The sequence below is a fragment of the Megalobrama amblycephala genome, linkage group LG1 (genome assembly GCF_018812025.1).
Source record: "Megalobrama amblycephala isolate DHTTF-2021 linkage group LG1, ASM1881202v1, whole genome shotgun sequence".
NCBI classification, from domain to species: domain Eukaryota; kingdom Metazoa; phylum Chordata; class Actinopteri; order Cypriniformes; family Xenocyprididae; genus Megalobrama; species Megalobrama amblycephala.
Genome location: NC_063044.1, coordinates 68184496 through 68205310, shown reverse-complemented (window position 1 = coordinate 68205310; position 20815 = coordinate 68184496). Strand labels below are relative to the sequence as shown.

The 20815-nt window shown below is 39.3% G+C and overlaps 1 protein-coding gene across 1 annotated transcript; it reads right to left on the bottom strand.

The window, feature by feature from the left end:
• Window positions 1–3386: 3386 nt before the first annotated feature.
• Window positions 3387–17073, bottom strand: LOC125275306 (zinc finger protein 709-like). Its single transcript, XM_048202174.1, has 9 exons — window positions 15552–17073; window positions 12267–12365; window positions 11782–12035; window positions 11648–11694; window positions 11173–11295; window positions 10907–11062; window positions 10751–10853; window positions 10649–10664; window positions 3387–5181 (listed from the first exon to the last, which is right to left on the bottom strand). Exons 1-9 carry the CDS (start codon window positions 17010–17012, stop codon window positions 4276–4278), a joined length of 3165 nt encoding a protein of 1054 aa, XP_048058131.1. The 5' UTR covers window positions 17013–17073; the 3' UTR covers window positions 3387–4275.
• Window positions 17074–20815: the final 3742 nt, after the last annotated feature.

The window sequence follows — 20815 nt, the reverse complement described above, 5'->3', positions numbered from 1 at the left end:
CCATGCGTGAGATGTCGTAAAGGACATGCGAGTGCAGCGGTTAAACACTCCGGCTAGCACGTATTTACATGCTGCTGCTGTTGGTTAATGAAGTTTTGATGGATGAACTCACGGTTCAGTTAGTCTATTGTCTAATGTGAAAAGTGAAAAAAAGTGAAAAGTGATAATACTTTTCAGTTTTATGGACGTCGCCATCTTTAATATTACTTTGATCACTGTCGTCATGGTTACTAGTAAGAGAATACAGGCGTGACACTCGCTGCACGTTCAGTGATCCAGACGCTACTGAAAGTTGCTTTGTGAACGAGACATTTCGAGACTCACGCCTGTTAAGTAAATGCTGTTGTCAATCCCAAAAAATGACTGTGTGAACGTGGCCTATATATAGCAGTTAGGTCTGGTCAAATGATTTATTAATTAAATTCTGATTGGATTATGCACTTAGCTAAAGCTAAAAATTAGTTTTGTGCCTCTGACAAGTGCTTTCGATCTTCTTTTTGCTCTGAATGGCATGTGGAAAATACGTGAGGTTTGCCACAGACTTGTCCCACCACCTACAACCCAACTGAACGTTTCTTCAAGTGCTTCCATGCTTGAAAATTGCGCAGAAAACTACTTTTAAACAGGAAATTACATAATTTTACCGTATATATTTACAGCGGGTCTATTCGAACGGGATTAGTATTACCTGAGGTAATTTTTCCAGAACTTTTTACAGAAGGTAAAAGTCGCCGTAATCTTTACTGAAATAAGCCCTATTTGGACGGGATTAGTTTTACGTCACAGAAGACATGGATGTCATATCTACAGGTTGGGTGATTCATATGTGAGCTGGTGTAGCATCTTGGCAGAAATATCTTCCCTAATCCACTCAACTCCTTCTCCCACTCAGACCATAAGGTAAAGAGTTCCTCAGGCAACTGTGGATCACCCCAGTCGTGCTTCCTGTCCCACAAATGCTGTACCAATATCTTCGCTCGGGTCATATATGGGATGATATAACCCAGGGGGTCATATTGGCTGGCTAGTACATGGTAAATGTTGTGCATAGTCACAGTGGAACAGCGGCTAGCTCGATGCTTGTAACACAGGATGTCAGACTGACAGTGCCAGTGCAGTCCGAGTGAAGACTCATGGACATCTTGTTGGCCTTGACGAAGCCAGAAGTCACAGGTACTGGAATTGGAGGTGACTAAAGATTGATGGACAATTGCTGGCCCATTGTCGAAGCTCAAAGCCGCCGTAGGATAGAAGTGAACAAAGTTGATCTACTAGATCTCTGGCCTCTTGGGGAGAGTTAAGACTATGCAGACCATTATCAACATAGAATGACCTCTCTGACTGGGTCTTCAGGTTGGCTGTGGCCCATGACATGTCTATGCAGGGCGTATGTGGCACAGCAGGGACTGCATGTGGTGCTGAAGGGAAAAACCTGTGACTGGTACACATCAAGAGGGTCATTCAGGCTTCAGGTCACGCTATAGGAATATGAGTAATGGCATGTCATCAGGGAGCAGCCTCACCTGGTGAAACATACCACGAATATCACTGCTTATGGCTACTGGGTGCTCTCTGAAGTGGAGCAGAACCTAGAGCAGCCTAGAGTGGGTCCTCGTAGGAGGAAGTCATTGAGGTTGTGACCTTCATATTCAAAAGAGCAGTTATAGATTACCCGATTCTTGTTGTTATGCTGCACCATGTGGTGGGGGATGTACCATGTCTCTGTGGAGCTATCCACTTCTCTCTGTTTCAGCTTGGCTACATAACCTGCTTCCTTCAGTCTAGTGACCTCGGCTTGGTAGGCAGACACTTGATATTGGTTCTTAAGCAGTCTCCTCCTAAGCTGAGGGAGAACAGCTTCTTTGGGCATGGTCAGCTGTGACATTCTCTGTATACAAATGAGTGGCATGGCATACTGCATCGTTCCTTCTACTTCCACTCACACAGTCTTCTCCTGCAAGAGCCTGATAGCTTCTTTGTCTAACTTGGATCTTGTCGCTGTCTTGTCGCCGCGGTATGGAATCACATCCATCTGCCATAATCTCTCAACATGAGCAAACAGGTCTGCGTTGGGGAGGATAGATGTAAAGAAACACTGGTGAGCCTTGATCCCATGTCTAATCCCATGCATCGGTCCTTGAAGAGTCCACCCCAGGTGGGTCTTGACTGTTGCGGTTCCACCTGGTGGGCCTAACCAAACAGGTTCAACAGGCTTGATGAGGTGTGGGCAATCTGACCCGATCAAAACATAGGCTGCACTTTATCCATCTGCTGCAATGGGAGGTCAGACATATGTCTGTACCTTTTCTTTAAAGAAGCCACTGATTAAGTATGTTCAGCAAGGCCTAGTCTCTATGCTCTAAATGCATGTTGGATGAGGTACTTCTTCTGTGAATGAGACTGATGATACTGTAAAGGAGACAGCCGCCCCATGAGGCACCTGCTGATTACTGTTCTCAGTATCAGGTCTTCTGGTTCAGCTGTTGTGTGCATGCATGGAGGCGAATGCCTTCTCAGACCCATCACCTAGCACTGCATACGTCTCTAATGATGCATCTCCATTTGTGATGATCACCTTACTCACTTTTAGCAGAACTCTACTGCTTCTGGCAGAGCAGTCTTTCGTGGTACTCACAAGACAGGAGTTCTCTGGGGGCTCGGACACTGTACTGGCAGACACAGCTCTCTTGTTCAGATCATGCAATATGAGGGGATGTTTCCTATTGCAGGTCTTACACAAGGCTTTCAAGGTACATCGGGAGGCGTGATGATTGCAGCCGCATCTCCAGCACTGGTTATTCTTATGAATCCATGCCTCTTTTTGTTCTTTAGTAAGCTCTTTAAAGTTGAGACACCCATTAAGGAAGTGACTGGCAGTGTCGCAATAAGGGCAGTAGGCACGCAAATTCTCTCTGTACCTGCCTGGGCTTTGGAGAGGACACTCGGTGTTCACTGTCTGCAGTAGGCTCAACTACGCTCTTATTAATAAAGCCTGCACGTAGATCTCCAACTCCTTTGTCCCGTCCCATCCGTTACAACATCATTGCTCTAATTGTAAATGAGGAGACATTATATCGAACACAATGGAAAGCTATTTTATAAAATTAAAATATTAAAATGTTTCAGTGTCTTTTTTATTTTTTTAAATGACTACATTAAATGATTGGTGTTGTGGCTTCACCTTTGCATGCTCACTATTGGCTGATTCAGAGGCTGATTTTTTTAACAGCTAAGTCAAAGTCAATGTCTTAAGTCTTAAGACTATTCTTAAGAGCATTTCTGAGAAGTTGTATACATAAGGGCTTATGTATAACCTGACACAGATTTGCAGTAACAATGGATGCAATATAATCTAGAGTAAATAATTTCAGAGTAAGTCAGAATAAATGCAAATGTAACAATTTATTGTTAGTCATGCCAATTACAAAATCAATTAAAAAGGATCAATACAAAACATCAAATGCTCAGAAATGAGAGTAAAAGATGCATACCTGACATTTGGAAAATACATAATGAATGTCTGGAGGACACTCAGCATTATGAGCTGATCAGGCCACAGAATCACACCTGCATAACCTGATATTTCTGAGTTCAACATGTTCCTGGGTCAACATTTTTGTTGATCCTGGAACAACATTCAAATCAACCAATCAGATTTGAGGGACAAGTTTACAGATTATGTCAAGTTTAGGCTTAAAATCATGAATTGGTGCTTCTACATCGTGGTATTCATCTATCATTTGCCTCTGATTTTTGGGATAACTTATGGGTAGGGTTAGGGGTAGGAATAGGGTTAAGACTCAATTTTCAGAATAGAATGTTGTTCTGGGATCAACAAAATGTGTTGACCCAGGAACACATCTAACTCAGCAATATCAGGACGTGCCTCCATCATCTCCTTAAATACTCAGATCATGACAGAAACTTCTTTCAAATGGAATCATGAGCTAATGATGGGAATTTGCATTAATCAAGGTCCCAGACTTGGGTAGTTTACACCTTTAGGGAACATTAGAAAAAAAATTAGCATGAAAGACCAATTGGCAGAGGACCCAAATAATATCTCTAAAGCAAAATATCTCTAAACTCTTAACACCTTTATTACCTTTGGATTCACCTCTGTGGGAATGGGACTGTTTTACCAGTCGCACTGAGACATTTCAAATTATACCAAACATGTATAGTGTTGTATGATAATTTTCCATATTAAACCATCTTGTGGGGATAATAATTTTATATAATCAAGGAGTTAAAAGGTTAATTTCCTTTGTTTTCTCAGAGAGTAACCCTATCTTCCAATTTCTCCAGTCTTATACATGTGTGCAGCTTCTCTCTGCTGTGGATCCTCTCATGTCTTTTCAGATTTGTTGTACGACTGAATATCTTGTCACAGTGTGAACACTTGTAAGGTTTTTCTCCAGTGTGAATTCTCTCGTGTCTTTTCAGAGATGATGAATCACTGAATCTCTTGTCACAGTGTGAACACTTGTAAGGTTTTTCTCCAGAGTGAATCCTCTCATGTGTTATCAGAGATGATGAACAACTGAATCTCTTGTCACAGTGTGAACACTTGTAAGGTTTTTCTCCAGAGTGGATCCTCTCATGTCTTTTGAGATGTGCTGAATAAATGAATCTCTTGTCACAGTGTGAACACTTGTAAGGTTTTTCTCCAGTGTGAATAATCTGGTGCCGTTTTAAATTGCTCACTGAAATAAAAATCTTCTCACACTCAAAGCACATGAACTCTATTACACCAGTATGTATTTTCTGATGTGTCTCCTTTGTATGAACTGACAGATGTTTCTTCAGGTCTGATGCACTAAGAAATGTTTTCCCACACTGATCAAATGTGAACATATTCTCTCCAGTATGAACTCTCATGTGAACATCAAGACTATGTTTGTTTTTGAAATTGTTTCCACATTGACTGCATACATACGGCTTCTCTCCAGTGTGGATCTTCATGTGTTCCTTAAGATTTCCTTTTTGTGTGAAACTCTTTCCACATTGATCACATGTGAACGGCTTCTCTCCAGTGTGGATTCTCATGTGACGCTCAAGATTACGTTTGCTTGGAAAACTCTTTCCACATTGATCACATTTGAATGGCTTCTCTCCAGTGTGGATCCTCATGTGAATCTCAAAATTACATTTGTGTGTGAAACTCTTTCCACACTGAGTGCAGGTTGTAGATTTCTTGGCTCTTCTTTTCTTTAAAAATGTCTTTTTACTCTTTGAGCAACTCAAAGGTTTTTCTCCAGGTTTGACATGATGTTTCTCCTCCACTTCACTCAGTTCTTCACTCTCCTCCTCCTCTTTAATCATATCTAAAATAGAGGAAAAAATAATTAATTTCAGAATGAGGATAATTGAAAAAAAGCTCAAAAGAATATCACTGGAATGAAGATTTATGACTGGGCAAGCGCTTTATGACCTATATTAATATTAGAAAAGCTTTTCAGTTCTGGAGAGAGCTAAGCGGGAAGGCCTGAAAACAGACGTTGGTACTGCTGAAATCACATGACTTTGGAGCTCTGAATCGCTGATTCGACACAAAAGATTCATAACACTCCAAAGCTTCATGAAGCATTATTTTGAAATCGCCCATTACTATATAAGTCATTGGCTGTGTCAGAAACCGCCCCCTATACCCTTGAATAGGGCACTATTTGAGGGGACGGCCATTTGTAGTGGTGTCCGAAACCATACTGGACGATGTTGAGTGCACTCATTCAATCCCATAATGCACTGCAATAACGAGTGTAACAATATTTTGCAAAGAAAATATGCAAGAAAACTTGTTACACCACCACAATTGCACTCAGATGATCTTCCTCACTATTTTCCTCAAATTAGTGCCTTACTGTGCTAATATGGTCAAATACATACAAAATTATGTCAAAAAGGCTATCTTGGTGAGTATTCAGTTAAACACAATTTACCTTGGCATAGTTGAATAACAAGAGTTCAGTACATGGAAAAGACATACATTGAGTTTCAAACTCCATTGCTTCCTCCTTCTTAAGTAAATCTCATTTGTTTAAAAGACTTCCGGAAAACAAGCGAATCTCAACATAACACCAAATGTTATGTAACAGTCAGGATCATTAATATGTATGACCTTAATATTTGCATATTTGCCAGCCCATGTTCAAGGCATTAGACAAGGGTAGCCAGTATTAACGTCTGGATCTGCACAGATGAATCATCAGACTAGGTAAGCAAGCAAGAAAAACAGTGAAAAATGGCAGATGGAGCAATAATAACTGACATGATCCATGATATCATGATATTTTTAGTGATATTTGTAAATTGTCTTTCTAAATGTTTCGTTAACATGTTGCTAATGTAGGCTACTGTTGGTTAAAGTTACCATCATTTATTACTGTATTAATTCGTTATTTTCATTTTTAAACATTTGCAGTCTGTATAATGCATAAACACAACTTCATTCTTTATAAATCTCTCCAACAGTGTGTAATGTTAGCTTTAGCCATGGAGCACAATCAAACTCATTCAGAATCAAATGTGAACATCCAAATTAATTCTATACTCACATGATTCGATGCATGCATGCAGCATGCATGACGAACATCTTGTAAAGATCCATTTGAGGGTTATATTAGCTGTGTGAACTTTGTTTTTTGCACCGTATTACAGTCGCGAGCTCGGTGGGCAGTGAGCACGAGATTTAAAGGGGCCGCCATCCCTGAATCAGTGCATAGTTAATGATGCCCCAAAATAGGTAGTTAAAAAAATTAATTTAAAAAAAATCTATGGGATATTTTGAGCTGAAACTTCACAGACACATTCAGGAGACACCTTAGACTTATATTACATCTTGTGAAAAAACATTCTAGGGCACCTTTAATGGTAAGCATTAATCTGTAATTTTTACAATGAAGACTACAGAAACTGTAAAATGTTAACTGATGTTTACTGTCATCCTCTAAGCATCTATTCAGTGTCTCTATTGCTTTGTGGTTCAAACTGCCCCATTCAGTTTCAGTCTCTCCTGCACACATTCACAGCTCTCCGGCTTGGTTATGGCTCTAATTATAATTCTTTTGACATTATTGTAATTACTGATGACTCTCTATTCACACATTTTTTTTGTTTTGTTTAAACTTCTGACTTGAAATTGCATCAAATGCCCTTCTTGAAAAAAGAAACATTCAAATGAGCTTTACTATTTAAACAGCTGCATAAGGGCTAGCTAGCATGTTAACACCATCAAAATTTTATGAGATTAAAACCATGTTTTTGCTCCAAAGTCACTCTTACGCAAGTCAATTATCAATGTTGATTAGCATTAAGTTATAAATATACACTATTATACTAAATATACTCTAATATACTCTACCTGACATGGCTTGAAGAACACAGATAACCTCTCTCTGCATGTTATTATCGGTGGATGTCATGAATTTCAATATAATTAATGAAAGTCTCACTCTCTGACTTTCTGCTCGAGGGTGCCCTCTGGCTTCCAGTATGAATGAAAGTGCTCCATAATGCTCACATCGCCACATTTAAGAGTAAAAAATGAATAAATATTACTCCTCTATATAGAAATTTGACATAAACATAAGAGAATATATAAATATTTCTCCAAATGTATACATTTTGAACTAAAAGCCACGAGGAACATTGTTTAGTCAATCGCTTTCATAAAGACCATCAGTTTTGCCTCAGTGCAGCTGAGGTTCATAATTCATATTAAAATATCGACTCACTTGGTGTTTAATTTTCATAACTCCTGACACACATCACAATATTATTGTCACTATAAGACTTTCACAATAAAACATAAAACAGTTATACTGAAGCTTGAGGTAATTACAGTCTTTTACACTAAAACTAACAGTAACTTTGAACTAATGTAAACAAAGAACAAATTAGTGCGCCAACATTCTCCTAACAGGTTAAAATAATATTTAGTTTGACCTGATTACAATTAATATGAAAGTTTCTCGAACTCCCTTTACTGACCATTTGTTGAAAACAAACATTTGTACTAATTTCAGTTTAACTGTTTATCTAAATGTGCAGAAGTGTTTGAATCTTTCTAGCATGAATGTTGTTCAGCATCATGAATGAATGAAGAATAAACACCAACCTCTTTGTTCTTCAGTATCTTCAGTGTGTTTCATTCTGCAGGGTTCTGGATCACTCATGTTCTCACTGTTCTCTTTAATAAACTCAGTCTTTGCAGATTTCAGCTCCTCCTGATGCTCTGATGCTCATCTGATGGGGACATTCCAGCATTTATTGGAGAATTGCAGTGGGAGGAGCTTCACTGATTATGTGAGTGAGTGATATGTGAGGAGCTGATCTGCCAAAATCAAAAATATATCAGTTACTGAATTTGATTTTATACTTATTGACACATCTAAGCATTTATATCTGTCGGTCTATTGTAAAGTAACTGATGGCAATTCACAAATTCATTTATTTTCTAAGCCTAACATTATTCTGCTTCTTCATTAAGCCCTTAAGCCCTAAGAGTATTTTCTGAGTTTTTTTTTTTTTTCTTTTTTTTTCTGAGTGACACTCAAAAAAGTAAAGACTCATAATTCCAAAACTATAGCAAGGAGAGTCAAATGGTTGGTATCGTTTGAAAGGAAACCTTTTAAATTTTTAAATCAAAAAATTAAAAATGGACATTCTCATGCTGAGATACTGCTGATAAATTGCTCAATGGAAATTTTACAAATATTTCATATTTGAAATGCAAAGAAGGTAGGAGGACAATTATTTTTTAGTGATGTCATCTTTTGGTGTGTCAAAAGATAGAGATCAAGGTGGTTGAAACCAAGGTAGCCTTTTTTTGTTCATCCATTGGCGCCCCCTGATGGGCATTTCTAAAACTGTTCTTCCGCGTAGAGAATCTAGTGCCAAACACATTGGATTATTTTGATCTTGGACTCATATCATTTGGGAATATCTCCTGTAAGTAATGATGTGCCATGCAATCTATGCATGTTTTGTTAAAGTATAAGTTAAAATGTCAAGTGATAGCTACATTTTAGCTTCAGTTGGCATTTGCGCCTGTGGGATTTCATGTATCGTGATTGCATGATCAATATCTTGTGATCAGCTTATTGGATGCTGATGTTGGAATTTTAATCGTGAGAATACACTGAAAATAATCATGTATAAAATAATGATTTTCTCACAAAAACGTAAGATAAATACAGCATCTGCATATTATTTACATATAGGTCTTGCTGGCTTTATGTACAAAAACTCGCTTAAGTTTTGTCAAAGCCCAAAACAATTTTACTTGTTGTATTCTACTCCATGAGACCTTTCAAATGACATATAATATATGATTATTAGATGTGTATGATGCTTTTGACACATTGGAGTACATAATAAAAAACATTGTGTTATTCAACCCCCTGTCAGGGGTTGCTTGTGGTTGATCATAATATGACCTCTGGGGACCACCGGAGTATGTGTTTGAGATCTTGTTTCTTGTTTCTGTCCCAAACAGAAAAAAACATAAATTTTTTTTTTATTTAGACTGAAAACAAGAAAAAAAAAAAAAATTATATATATATATTTGCAGTGCATTTTTTGCAGTACAACAGTTGAACTGGAGTTTGGTGGTGCTTTTTTAAGGCAAATCAAACTGCTATTCACGCACATGAACGCTGTTGTGATGATGACTTTATTTAACAATTTCTTCCCTTCCCTGTTATTATCCTATGCTGGATACATTGTAAAAAAGAGTGCAGTGCTTCCTTGTTTTTTTTTTTTGTTTTTATTTGTTTTTACGTCAGAACTCAACTCGGTATTGGCCGAGCCAGGCAATAATGAGTATATAATGTAAACAGTGTAGGAGACTGACAGGGAAGAGAAGAAATTGTTTAATAAAGTCATTATTTTTGTTTTTGCACACAATATTCTTGTCACTTCATAACATTAAAGTTGAACCACTGCAGTCATGTCAACTATTTTAACAATGTCTTCAGTACCATTCTGGATGTCAAAAGGTCCAATGATGTTGCTGCCTATGTGTGATTTAGAATTCCCAGTTTTCATCAAAAATATCTTGATTTGTGTTCTGAAAATGAATGAAGGTCTTACGGGTGTGGAACGAGACGAGGTAAGTAATTAATGACATCAATTTCCTTTTTGGGTGAACTAACCCTTTAAGCCGAGTGTCTTGCTCAAGGGCACCTCAGTTGTAGGTAATGAGAGTTTGTTCTTTCACTCCCCTACCTACAATTTTGTATAATATAGCGGGTGGATTATGTATATGATATGAACGTCTCCGTTCTCTCCTGCAGGGGTTACAAGTAAGTCATGTTCGACGTTACATCAATACTGACGAAATGGGCTCCAATGAAAAACGGAATAGCAACTGAGCCACGTTACGAGTGTTAGGGAGGCAGATGCTGGCAAGCCGTAGCATGCCAAATGCAAGCGCTACCACAGAGTCGCAACCTTCCAGCATCTGGAGTAAGCCAGAGGGGGTCTTCAATGCCATTGGGATGGAGAGGAGAGGGCGTTACTCAGGGGATGGTCGAAGCTGCTGTTCCTTACCCCAGGGGAAGAGTGCTTCGGGACTCGATTCCCACGTATTTCAGCCAAGACCAAAATGCCAGGAAAGCATTCCCCATTAGGAGGGGAAAGCTACAGAGACCACACCCTGCCTGAAGGGAGGTAACGTGTGGAAGACACATATGGATTGACCCGAGAGGCAGTAACGCATATGGAAGATCTCTGACGTAGGTCCTACCTTCTGGGAGGAACTCTAGACAGGGCAGAGCAGAGCAGCTCAGGGAAAGACACAGGTTTACCATCAGGAAAACTGTATTGTGGACAGACACATTTGGGATTACCTGAGGGGAATCACATCACATGGGCATCTAGCCCAGTACAAGGGCTGACCAACCAGGTGCCGCACGCATCCACCGCATCTGGCTGCCGCAGGATGCAGGAGGAACTCCACAGGGTTCACCATGTGGAGAATTTAACTGAGGAGCGGGAAAAGTCTCTGCATTCACTCGTCCGAGGGAAATGGTACAAGCAAGTGAACACCCGTGACTATCTACATGTAGACAGCACACAGGTGTCTTCAATTACAGATGTTTCAGCTCAACTGACTCAAGGGGATCGAAGGGAGCTCTCTGTAGACCCGCCAGAGTGACAGAGAGGTACCAGGAGGGAATGAGGCACCTTTGAGGAACCTGATGATCAAGTTGTGCTTTCCTAGTGACCTGCCATCAACCACACGTGGAGGTTCAGGAGGTCGGGACGTGGGTGCCATATGGTGCCTTGCTCCTGAGAAAAGAGGTCTTTCCTTAGGGGTATGTGCCAGGGATGGGCTATTGCGAGCTAGCAAGACCTGCTCCTCGCCCTCCCTGACCTTGCACAGTGTATGTGCGAGAAGGCTCACTGGGGGAAACGCCGCCTGGCCACTGCACATGGCACCCCAGCCGGTGGTGGAGGCATCTGTTGTGACAACAACATGCCTGGACACTTGTACTTGGGGCACTCTGGGCCATAGAAAAGCAAGGTCCAACCACGAGCTGAAAGTACGGTGATAACTCGGTGTGATGACCACACGGAGTGAGCCATGGCGCCATGCCCAACTCTTATGCCCCAGGAGCCTCTGAAATTGTTTTAGTGTAACCGCTGTTGGTGAGATGCAGCATCATGTTGATCGAGTCCAGCTCCACACTGAGAAAAGAGATGCTCTGCACAGGGGAGAGCTTGCTCTTTTCCCAGTTGACCCCAAGCCCCAACTGGCTGTCCCTGTGTTCGCACAACTGCTCTCGTGACTGGGCCAGAATGAACCAGTCATCGAGGTAGTTGAGTATGCGAACACCCACTTCCCTGAGTGGTGCAAGGGCACCCTCCGTGACTTTGGTAAAGACACAAGGTGACAGGGACAGCCCGAAGGGTAGGACCTTGTACTGATATGCTAGACCTTCGAACGCAAAGTGTAGAAACAGTCTGTGTCGAGGGAGGATTGAGATATGAAAGTACGTGTCCTTCAGGTCGATCGCTGCGAACCAATCCTGGGTGCGAACACACGTGAGGATGCATTTCAGCCTGAGCATCTTGAATGGGAGATTGTGAAGGGCCCGGTTCAAGACGCAAATCCAAGACCAAGATTGGCCGTTACTCCTCGCCTTTCTTCGGTGTTATATAGTATGGGCTGTAAAACTCTGACTTCATCTCAGCTGGAGGGACAGGCTCCATTGCATCCAACGCCAAGAGGACCCGCTGGGTGAGTGGGGTGCACTCACATGGCTCAGAGTGTCCCGTGAGGGATGGAGCAGGGTGGTGTGGGGAGGCTGTGTGTCCTCGGGGAGCCAAAGCCCTGCCCGTGGTGAAAGAGGGTGTGGCTGAGAGTGTGGAAGCGGTGCGTCACACACTGTCAGCACAGACCCTGTATGGCCCAGAGATTTTGGAAACTGCTCTTTCATTGAAAAAGTGGTGAAATAAAAGAAAACACAGGATTCTCCATCCGGCCCTCTCTCCTGGGACAGAGCAGTCCCCTCCAACTCTGGGCCACCTGTCTCAGAGCCACTTGGCAGACTTCTTTGAGGGTTTAGCGGCCTGACATCTGATCCTCATCTGGAGCACCAAAAGTGACAGCAACCGGCAATCTGACGGCACATGGCGTGCTAGAGGAGTGGGAGGTTCATGGGGGCAGGCCCGACGAAGAAGCTCCCACTGTGACCCTCAGATCTCCGGGCAGCTGGGTAGCAACAGAGGGGAAATGTGTCTCCGTGTTAAAGGAGAGTTGAGATTGCAACACCAATATAGACATGCCCTCATAGTGAGGGCATGTGCCATCCACGAGTGCTGACTCAACATGCTGTTTGCCCAGGCATGTGAGACAGCGATCATGGTCGTCAAATGAGGTCAGGAAATAACCGCATCCATAAACACATGGGTGAAAAGACATCTTGAAAAAGACACTGAACAACCGTGCTGTTCTTTTAGGGAACGCTCTGACAGCTTAAGTGCTCAGCCGAGAATCCCCACGAGCTTCGAGGCAGAAAGCAATGAAAAATTCTGTTTAAGGAGAAACTCCAATAGCAATTAAAATTGCTGTTTTGCTCTCTTAGTTTTTTTTAGAAATTGTAGTCCTTATTGTACATCATTGTAGTCCTTATTTCACAACACTTAAAAATCAGTCTTAGACTTTATTAAAATTGCTTTTAACTTCTTTATAAAAGTCCCCTACTCTTAGAAAAGTGTCCTACTTGTCACTATCACATTTTTAAAAATAAAGTCAAAGCTTGAGAAGTTTTATACATACGGGCCTTGGACTTTAGCCTGTGACTAACCTGACGCTGATTTGCAGTAACAATGGATGTAATGTAATCTTCTAGAGTCAATAATTTCAGAGTAAGTCAGAATAATTCAAATGTAACAATTTATTGTTAGTCATGACAATTATAAATCAATTAAAAAATGATCAATACAAAACATCAACTGCTCAGAAATGAGAGTAAAAGATGTATACCTGACATTTGGAAAATACATAATGAATGTCTGGAGGACATTGAGCATTACGAGCTGATCTGGCCACATAATCATACTGTAGGGCACCGCTCGACAGAACTTACAAATGGCTTCATCAGCCAGAGGCATGATTGAACAAAGCTTCACTTGGTCCAAAAGATCCATTCCCTGAAGTGATGACGTGACTTCTTTTAACAAAGGACTCTGTCTAAAGGACTTATTAGCTCATCAGCAATAAACTAATCAGAACCCATCACGTGGATCTGATCACATTAAATCTATTGATTCTCTCACAAAACCCTCTTGTATTAGCGGACGGAACAGGAAAACACCCATCAACGGATTTGAAGACGAATCTGTCCTATCAATACCTCCCTTGTATTGAGCAATCCATCCTGACCCGGTCACTCGTGACTCCGGTCAAAGTTTAAACTATGCTTGAAAACTGTGCAATGAACTTCGAATGGACCATCATTAAGAAATCATTTTAAACTATATACAGAATAATACATGCCATGATGTAATTACTAACATGTCTATTCAATGTATTCAATATGTGGGTTTTCTTCAAATGCATTATTGTAATCATTGTTTTAATTAGGTCAGTCTCGTAATATGTGTGTGTAAGAAGTGTGTCATGTTTGAGCTCTAAATACAGAGTTTATAATTCTCTGTAATTCTGTGTGAATGAAACATTGAAATTCAGTATCAGGAAAATATTAAGAAACTTTATAAAGTTGTTAATCAAACAGGAGAATGTTCTGCAGATATCACGCGGTGTGATCAATGGACAATAGACGAGGCGTGTCTAATCTCCGTAGCAACGTCTCATTGGAGGATCGCATCTGAAGGATGGACCCAAATTGCTCCTTTAAAACTATGCTTTCCCAATAGCCAGTTGTCAAAAGATATGTAAAAGATACGTCAAAGAATCGATACGCTGAAGAAGGGTTGAAGAACCCATCTAACTGCCGTGGCTGATTTCCATCTGACAGTCGCTGACTATCTTCATCCACGAGCCGCAACAGCCGTCACATCCCGAACCCTGAAACACTCCGTTAAACCTTTTGACCAAAGTCTCCAAAGAAGAGAGCCGCTCCAGCCAGACTCTCAGAACAGCGCGTTTCACCAGCCAATAACCTTCTTCAAAGCTTCCGCGCAGCCCAACGAAGGGCTTTCCCGAGAAGACGTCACCTGAAAGACAGCCAATCCAGAACGGGATTCCGCTGTACACGAGTCACGGAACAACCCGATTACCTCAGCTGTCACAGCAAACGCAGGTACAAGCAAACTTCTCTCTCTCTTGCTGGGAACTGGTGAAACTCCTTTAAACCTAAAGAATCAAGCCAAAGCTCTGCTTTTGTGATTTTCCTCAGGTTATGAGTTAAGTTAGCACTGAACTTGGGACTTTTCATAACTCATCAACTCCGCGAATGTGTGTACATGTATGTATGTGTGTGCGTGTGTGTTTAGCCTTAGTTTTCTGTAATCATTAGAAGTAGTCAATAAATCTTGTTTTGATTTTCACATATACGAGTTTCTTGTGCTGTGTATCAAATTACTGCCTTAAACTTAAAAGATCCTAAAAGTTACCTCTTGCTTATAATATAATAATTACAATAATAACAATAATCATAATAAAATATTGTTACTGTTGGCCGCAGAATAATATTTTATCCAGAATTGGTAAAATACTCTAACCTCAATTTTCGCTGGACGAATAATTGATGGAGTGTTAAATATTAATTCTGAATCATTTACAGTGAATCATTTACAGTTGATTCAATTCTTATTCCCTGTAACAATTAAATTGAGCTAATAAATAGGCTAAGTCCTTACAATACCTCGGATCGCCTCCAACATCTCTTTAAATACTCAGACCATGACAGAAACTTCTTTCAAATGGAATCATGAGCTAATGATGGGAATTTGCAGTAATCAAGGTCCCAGACTTGGGTCTTGGGTTGGGGATGCTAATTTCACAAGAGAGAGTTTATGTTAATTTCCTTTGTTTTCTCAGAGATAGGTCCTATCTTCCAGTTTCTCCAGTCTTATGTGTGTGGCTTCTTTCTGCTGTGGATCCTCTCATGTGTTTTCAGATATGATGAACAACTGAATCTCTTGTCACAGTGTGAACACTTGTAATGTTTTTCTCCAGTGTGGATCCTCTCATGTCTTTTCAGATGATGTGACTGACTGAATCTCTTGTCACAGTGTGAACACTTGTAAGGTTTTTCTCCAGTGTGGATCCTCTCATGTGTTTTCAGAGATGATGACATGCAGAATCTCTTGTCACAGTATGAACACTTGTAAGGTTTTACTCTGGTGTGGATCCTCTCATGTGTTCTCAGATTTGCTGACACATTGAATCTCTTATCACAGTGTGAACACTTGTAATGTTTTTCTCCAGTGTGGATCCTCTCATGTGTTTTCAGAGATGATGAATCACAAAATCTCTTGTCACAGTGTGAACACTTGTAAGGTTTTTCTCCAGTGTGAATTCTCTCATGTCTTTTCAGATGTTCTGACACATTGAATCTCTTGTCACAGTGTAAACACATGTAAGGTTTTTCTCCAGTGTGGATCCTCTCGTGTCTTTTGAGATGTGCTGAATGATTGAATCTCTTGTCACAGTGTAAACACTTGTAAGGTTTTTCTCCAGTGTGAATCCTCTGGTGCCGTTTTAATTCGCTCCCTGTAGTAAAAGTCTTCTCACACTCAAAGCACATGTACTCTCTCACACCAGTGTGTATTTTCTGATGTGCTTGTAAAGTTTGCAGCCGTGAAAAACTCTTTCCACATACAGAACATGAATATGGCTTCTCCTTCATATGAATTGGCATGTGTGTCTTCAGGTTTGATAAGGTAAAAAAATTCTTGCCACACTGATCACATGTAAACAGTTTCTCGCCAGAGTGGATCCTCATGTGAACATCAAGACTTTTTTTGTATTGGAAGCTCTTTTCACATTGATCACACATGAACGGCCTCTCTCCAGTGTGGATCCTCATGTGTATTTTCAGATTTTCTGACTGACTGAATCTCTTGCCACAGTATGAACACTTGTAAGGTTTTTCTCCAGTGTGAATCCTCTCATGTCTTTTCAGATTTGATGACTTATTGAATCTTGTGTCACAGTGTGAACACTTGTAAGGTTTTTCTCCAGTGTGAATCCTCTGGTGCACTTTCAAATCACTCTCTGTAATAAAAGTCTTCTCACACTCAAAGCACATGTACTCTCTCACACTAGTATGAGTTTTCTCATGTTTATGTAAACTTTGCAGCTGTGAAAAACTCTTTCCACACACAGAACATGAATGTGGCTTCTCCTTTGTGTGAACATTCAGGTGTGTCTTCAGGGATGATAAGGTAAGAAACTTTTTGCCACATTGATCACATGTGAACGTGTGTCTCTCTTCAGTGTGGATCCTCATGTGAATCTTAAGAATACTTTTGTATTGGAAGCTCTTTTCACACTGATCACATGTGAACGGCTTCTCTCCAGTGTGGATCCTCATGTGATGCTCAAGACTTTGTTTGGTTGTGAAACTCTTTCCACACTGAGAGCAGGTTGCAGATTTCTTGGCTCTTCTTTTCTTTAAAAATGTCTTTTTAGTCTTTGAGTGACTCAAAGGTTTTTCTCCAGGTTTGTCATGATGTTTCTCCTCCACTTCACTCAGTTCTTCACTCTCCTCGCTCTCTTCCATCATGCCTGAAATGAAAGAAAAAAGAATATAATTTTCAGTACATCAAAATAATCCAAAGAGAGAAATATACATAAATACATAAAAGTGAGCCCTGATGTAATAGCAGAAACTAGATAACTGCTATAAAATATATAAAAAACTGCTATCTATTTTTTATAAATATATGAATGTTAAGTAATGTCTCTAAAACTTTCTATAAATGAGAAAATTAATCTTCAATTATTATTTTTAAAACATTATTGACAAATACTCATGTTTCTACACTGAAAACTTAAAGTACACATAAATCAAAATTGACTTTATTAATTTTGTTTAGCACAAATTGATAGTCTTGTGGTGAACAATTCATGTGTGCAAGTGCAATCCACACAAAAAATAGTTTGGCTTCGTAATATTTAATCAAAATTCTGAAAATACTCCTCCCCTCTGCAACGGTGCCCCTTCTCTAAGAGAAGGGTTGTTATTTGACGCTTGGGTTGAAAACACGTAAACCACTCCTCTCCTGCCGTTAGACTGTTATGAGCGAGAGATGGAGAGGAGGAGCGCTAAAGTAAAACTCTGCCCTCTTTTCAATATTCCGTTTCACTTGGAAATACATCACAACACTGGAGAAAAGTCGTTTGCAACTTCCGGTTCACGGGGACTTTAAATATATTTGATCAACAGCATGTAACGGTCGCACACCTTAACAAAAGGAGCTTAATTGAAATGGAGTTGAAATTTAGTTAACTTGGGTGCCAGCCAGAATTAGATCTACCACAAAAAGAATTGCGTAAATCTCTATATTGCTCTTTTAACATCCCGGTCTCATAGGAAAGACGTACCTGTGGGAGCGCTTTTGCAAGTCGCCAAAATACGTACCAATGCGTACATATCACTGCATTTTCCAACAGAAATGAAGGCTAGAGGCAGCTTTCACGTATCCTTGCACAATTTTATGTTACACTTTTTAACCAATGTGCACGATTTGTAAACAAATGTATTTTGGACTTTGCATCGCTTAACCAGCTCCATATGTTTCGCTTTTCTGACATAACAAGCTTGTTCGGTAGCGCAGCTGATACGGAGTTGTACTTGAGGAGAGGAAGCCTTGGGTACGAAACCCATGAAAGAAGAGTCACAGTGAAAGAGCTCAAAGAGAGATCTAAACAAGCTAAAATGGCAATATTACAGATGCTTTTTATGTGACATTTCCTTTTGTTAACACTATCGGGTAGGTTTAGGTGCAGTGTTGGTTATTTTAAAACGCAATGAGTGCAACCAACATCATAAAAAGTGTACCATATTAACGTTTATTGGTTCCAGCAAAAAAAAAAGGAAAAGAAACAAAGAACACGCTGTTAGAACCACTCAGTGGAGATTTCATATCGTAAATGCAGTGATACTGTATGTTCACATTGGTGCGTATTTTGCGACTACGTTTTTCTAATGAGATTGGGTTGTCTTTTAACAAAACAAAACACCACACAAAGGTTTGGTCCAATTAACACAAACAAATTTTTGTATTTGTAGTTTGTAGTAATGCACTTTGTAGCTTGTGTAATGCACTTATTAATTAATAGTCCTTAATTTCAAAAGTCCGCGTGCGCACTATTAGGCTTTTATTTGAGCACGTAACATGAAACTGTGTGGTGGCTGCACCGTCAAACAAAACTTCTTTCACAGGGGTTTGGCTGCTTTATTTTTTACTAAACATCAGATAGCACTGTTTTCAACTCTCTCAAAGCTTTGAATCTTTTCGTCTGCTCACCAAGGCTACATTTATTTAATTAAAAATACAGTAAAAAACAGTAATATTGTGAAATATTATTACAATTTAAAATAACTGTGTACTATTTAAATATATTTGACAAAGTAATTTATTCCTGTGATGCAAAGCTGAATTTTCAGCATCGTTACTCCAGTCTTCAGTGTCACATGATCCTTCAGAAATCATTCTAATATGCTGATTTGCTGCTCAATAAACATTTATGATTATTTTCAATGTTGAAAACAGTTGTGTACTTTTTTTTCAGGATTCCTTGATGAATAGAAAGTTCAAAAGAACAGCATTTATCTGAAATACAAAGCTTCTGTAGCATTATACACTACCGTTCAAAAGTTTGGGGTCAGTAAGAATTTTTATTTTTATTTTTTTGAAAAGAAATTAAATAAATGAATACTTTTATTCAGCAAGGATGCATTAAATCAATCAAAAGTGGCAGTAAAGACATTTATAATGTTACAAAAGATTAGATTTCAGATAAACACTGTTCTTTTGAACTTTCTATTCATCAAATAATCCTGAAAAAAAATATTGTACACAAATATTTTGTTTTATTAATTAAATAAATGTAGCCTTGGTGAGCAGACGAAACTTCTTTTAAAAACATTAAAAATCTTAGTGGTTCCAAACTTTTGGACTGTACTGTATATACAGGACTGGTTGCACAAACTGGTTTTGAGGTCAAGCTGGGAAATGCCACAGGCAAGGTTGAGACTCTTACTATAGAGCCTCAGTGCTGTAACTGCAACTGACATCCTGTGGGTTCCAAAGAAATGAGACATAAAGGCAACAGGTGCCTCTAGCAGTTAAAATAAGTACATGTAAGATGGCAAGTGGAAAAGGTGTTGAAATGGCAAACTGCCATCAAAAGATGTATTTTATGCTTCACAGCAAAGACTTATGCCCTGTCCAAATACCCACACTTGCAGTCTTGGCAGTTGACCACTTGTCTACTTATATGATGTATTTCCTGTATTTGGCTCATGTGTTCAAATAGGTGTGAAGACTGTAAGTGTGTGTAGAACTTTTCAATACTTTGCATTTTAAAATATACTTCTAAATGTCTGTTCACTGTGTAACTAACAGAAGACACAATTTAAAAAATGTGATAAAAAGCAGTTGTACAAAATACACATAGCCTACTCATCTTTGCATCAATAAAATGTGCAACACTTTATGTTATACTACCAAATTATATGTAATATATAATTTGGTAGTAAAACTATATGTAAGTGTAACTTAACTTTCAAGTGCTACTTAAGTTTCAATGCTTTTGGGAAACAGACCATAATATTAATAATAGTTGTACGATCGTTTTTTTAAGAACTTCTTAGGCTTACGATGCTTTTTATGACATGCAGCCCAGGTCAAAGTGTCTGAATAATTTTTGGTTCCAAATTTTTATCAATTTTACTGGTAGTCCACTGTATGAAGAATTTTTAGGTATAATATGTCACAGTTTACCTTATTTTGCTATTCTCACTTACATAAATTAACTATAGTGTCCTGCAACCACTAGTAAAAATATATCAAAAATATAAAAAAAAATGTTTGAATCAATTTTGGTTTGACTGTACTTAATATTCTATGTAAATACAACTTAACTAATCAGTGCAAAAAGATACCTCAAATTCATTCATTCAACTTATTATTATTATTTATTTTTTTTACAGTGTGAGTGATTCTGAGGAGGACACCAAAGGCACTTTATACTCTCCAAGGCTGCATTTATTTGATCAAAAATACATTAGAATTTATATTAGCTGTTTTCTACGTAAATATTTTTTTCAAATAAATGTAGCCTTGGAGAGCAGAAGATACTTCTTTCAAAAACATTACAAACACTTGA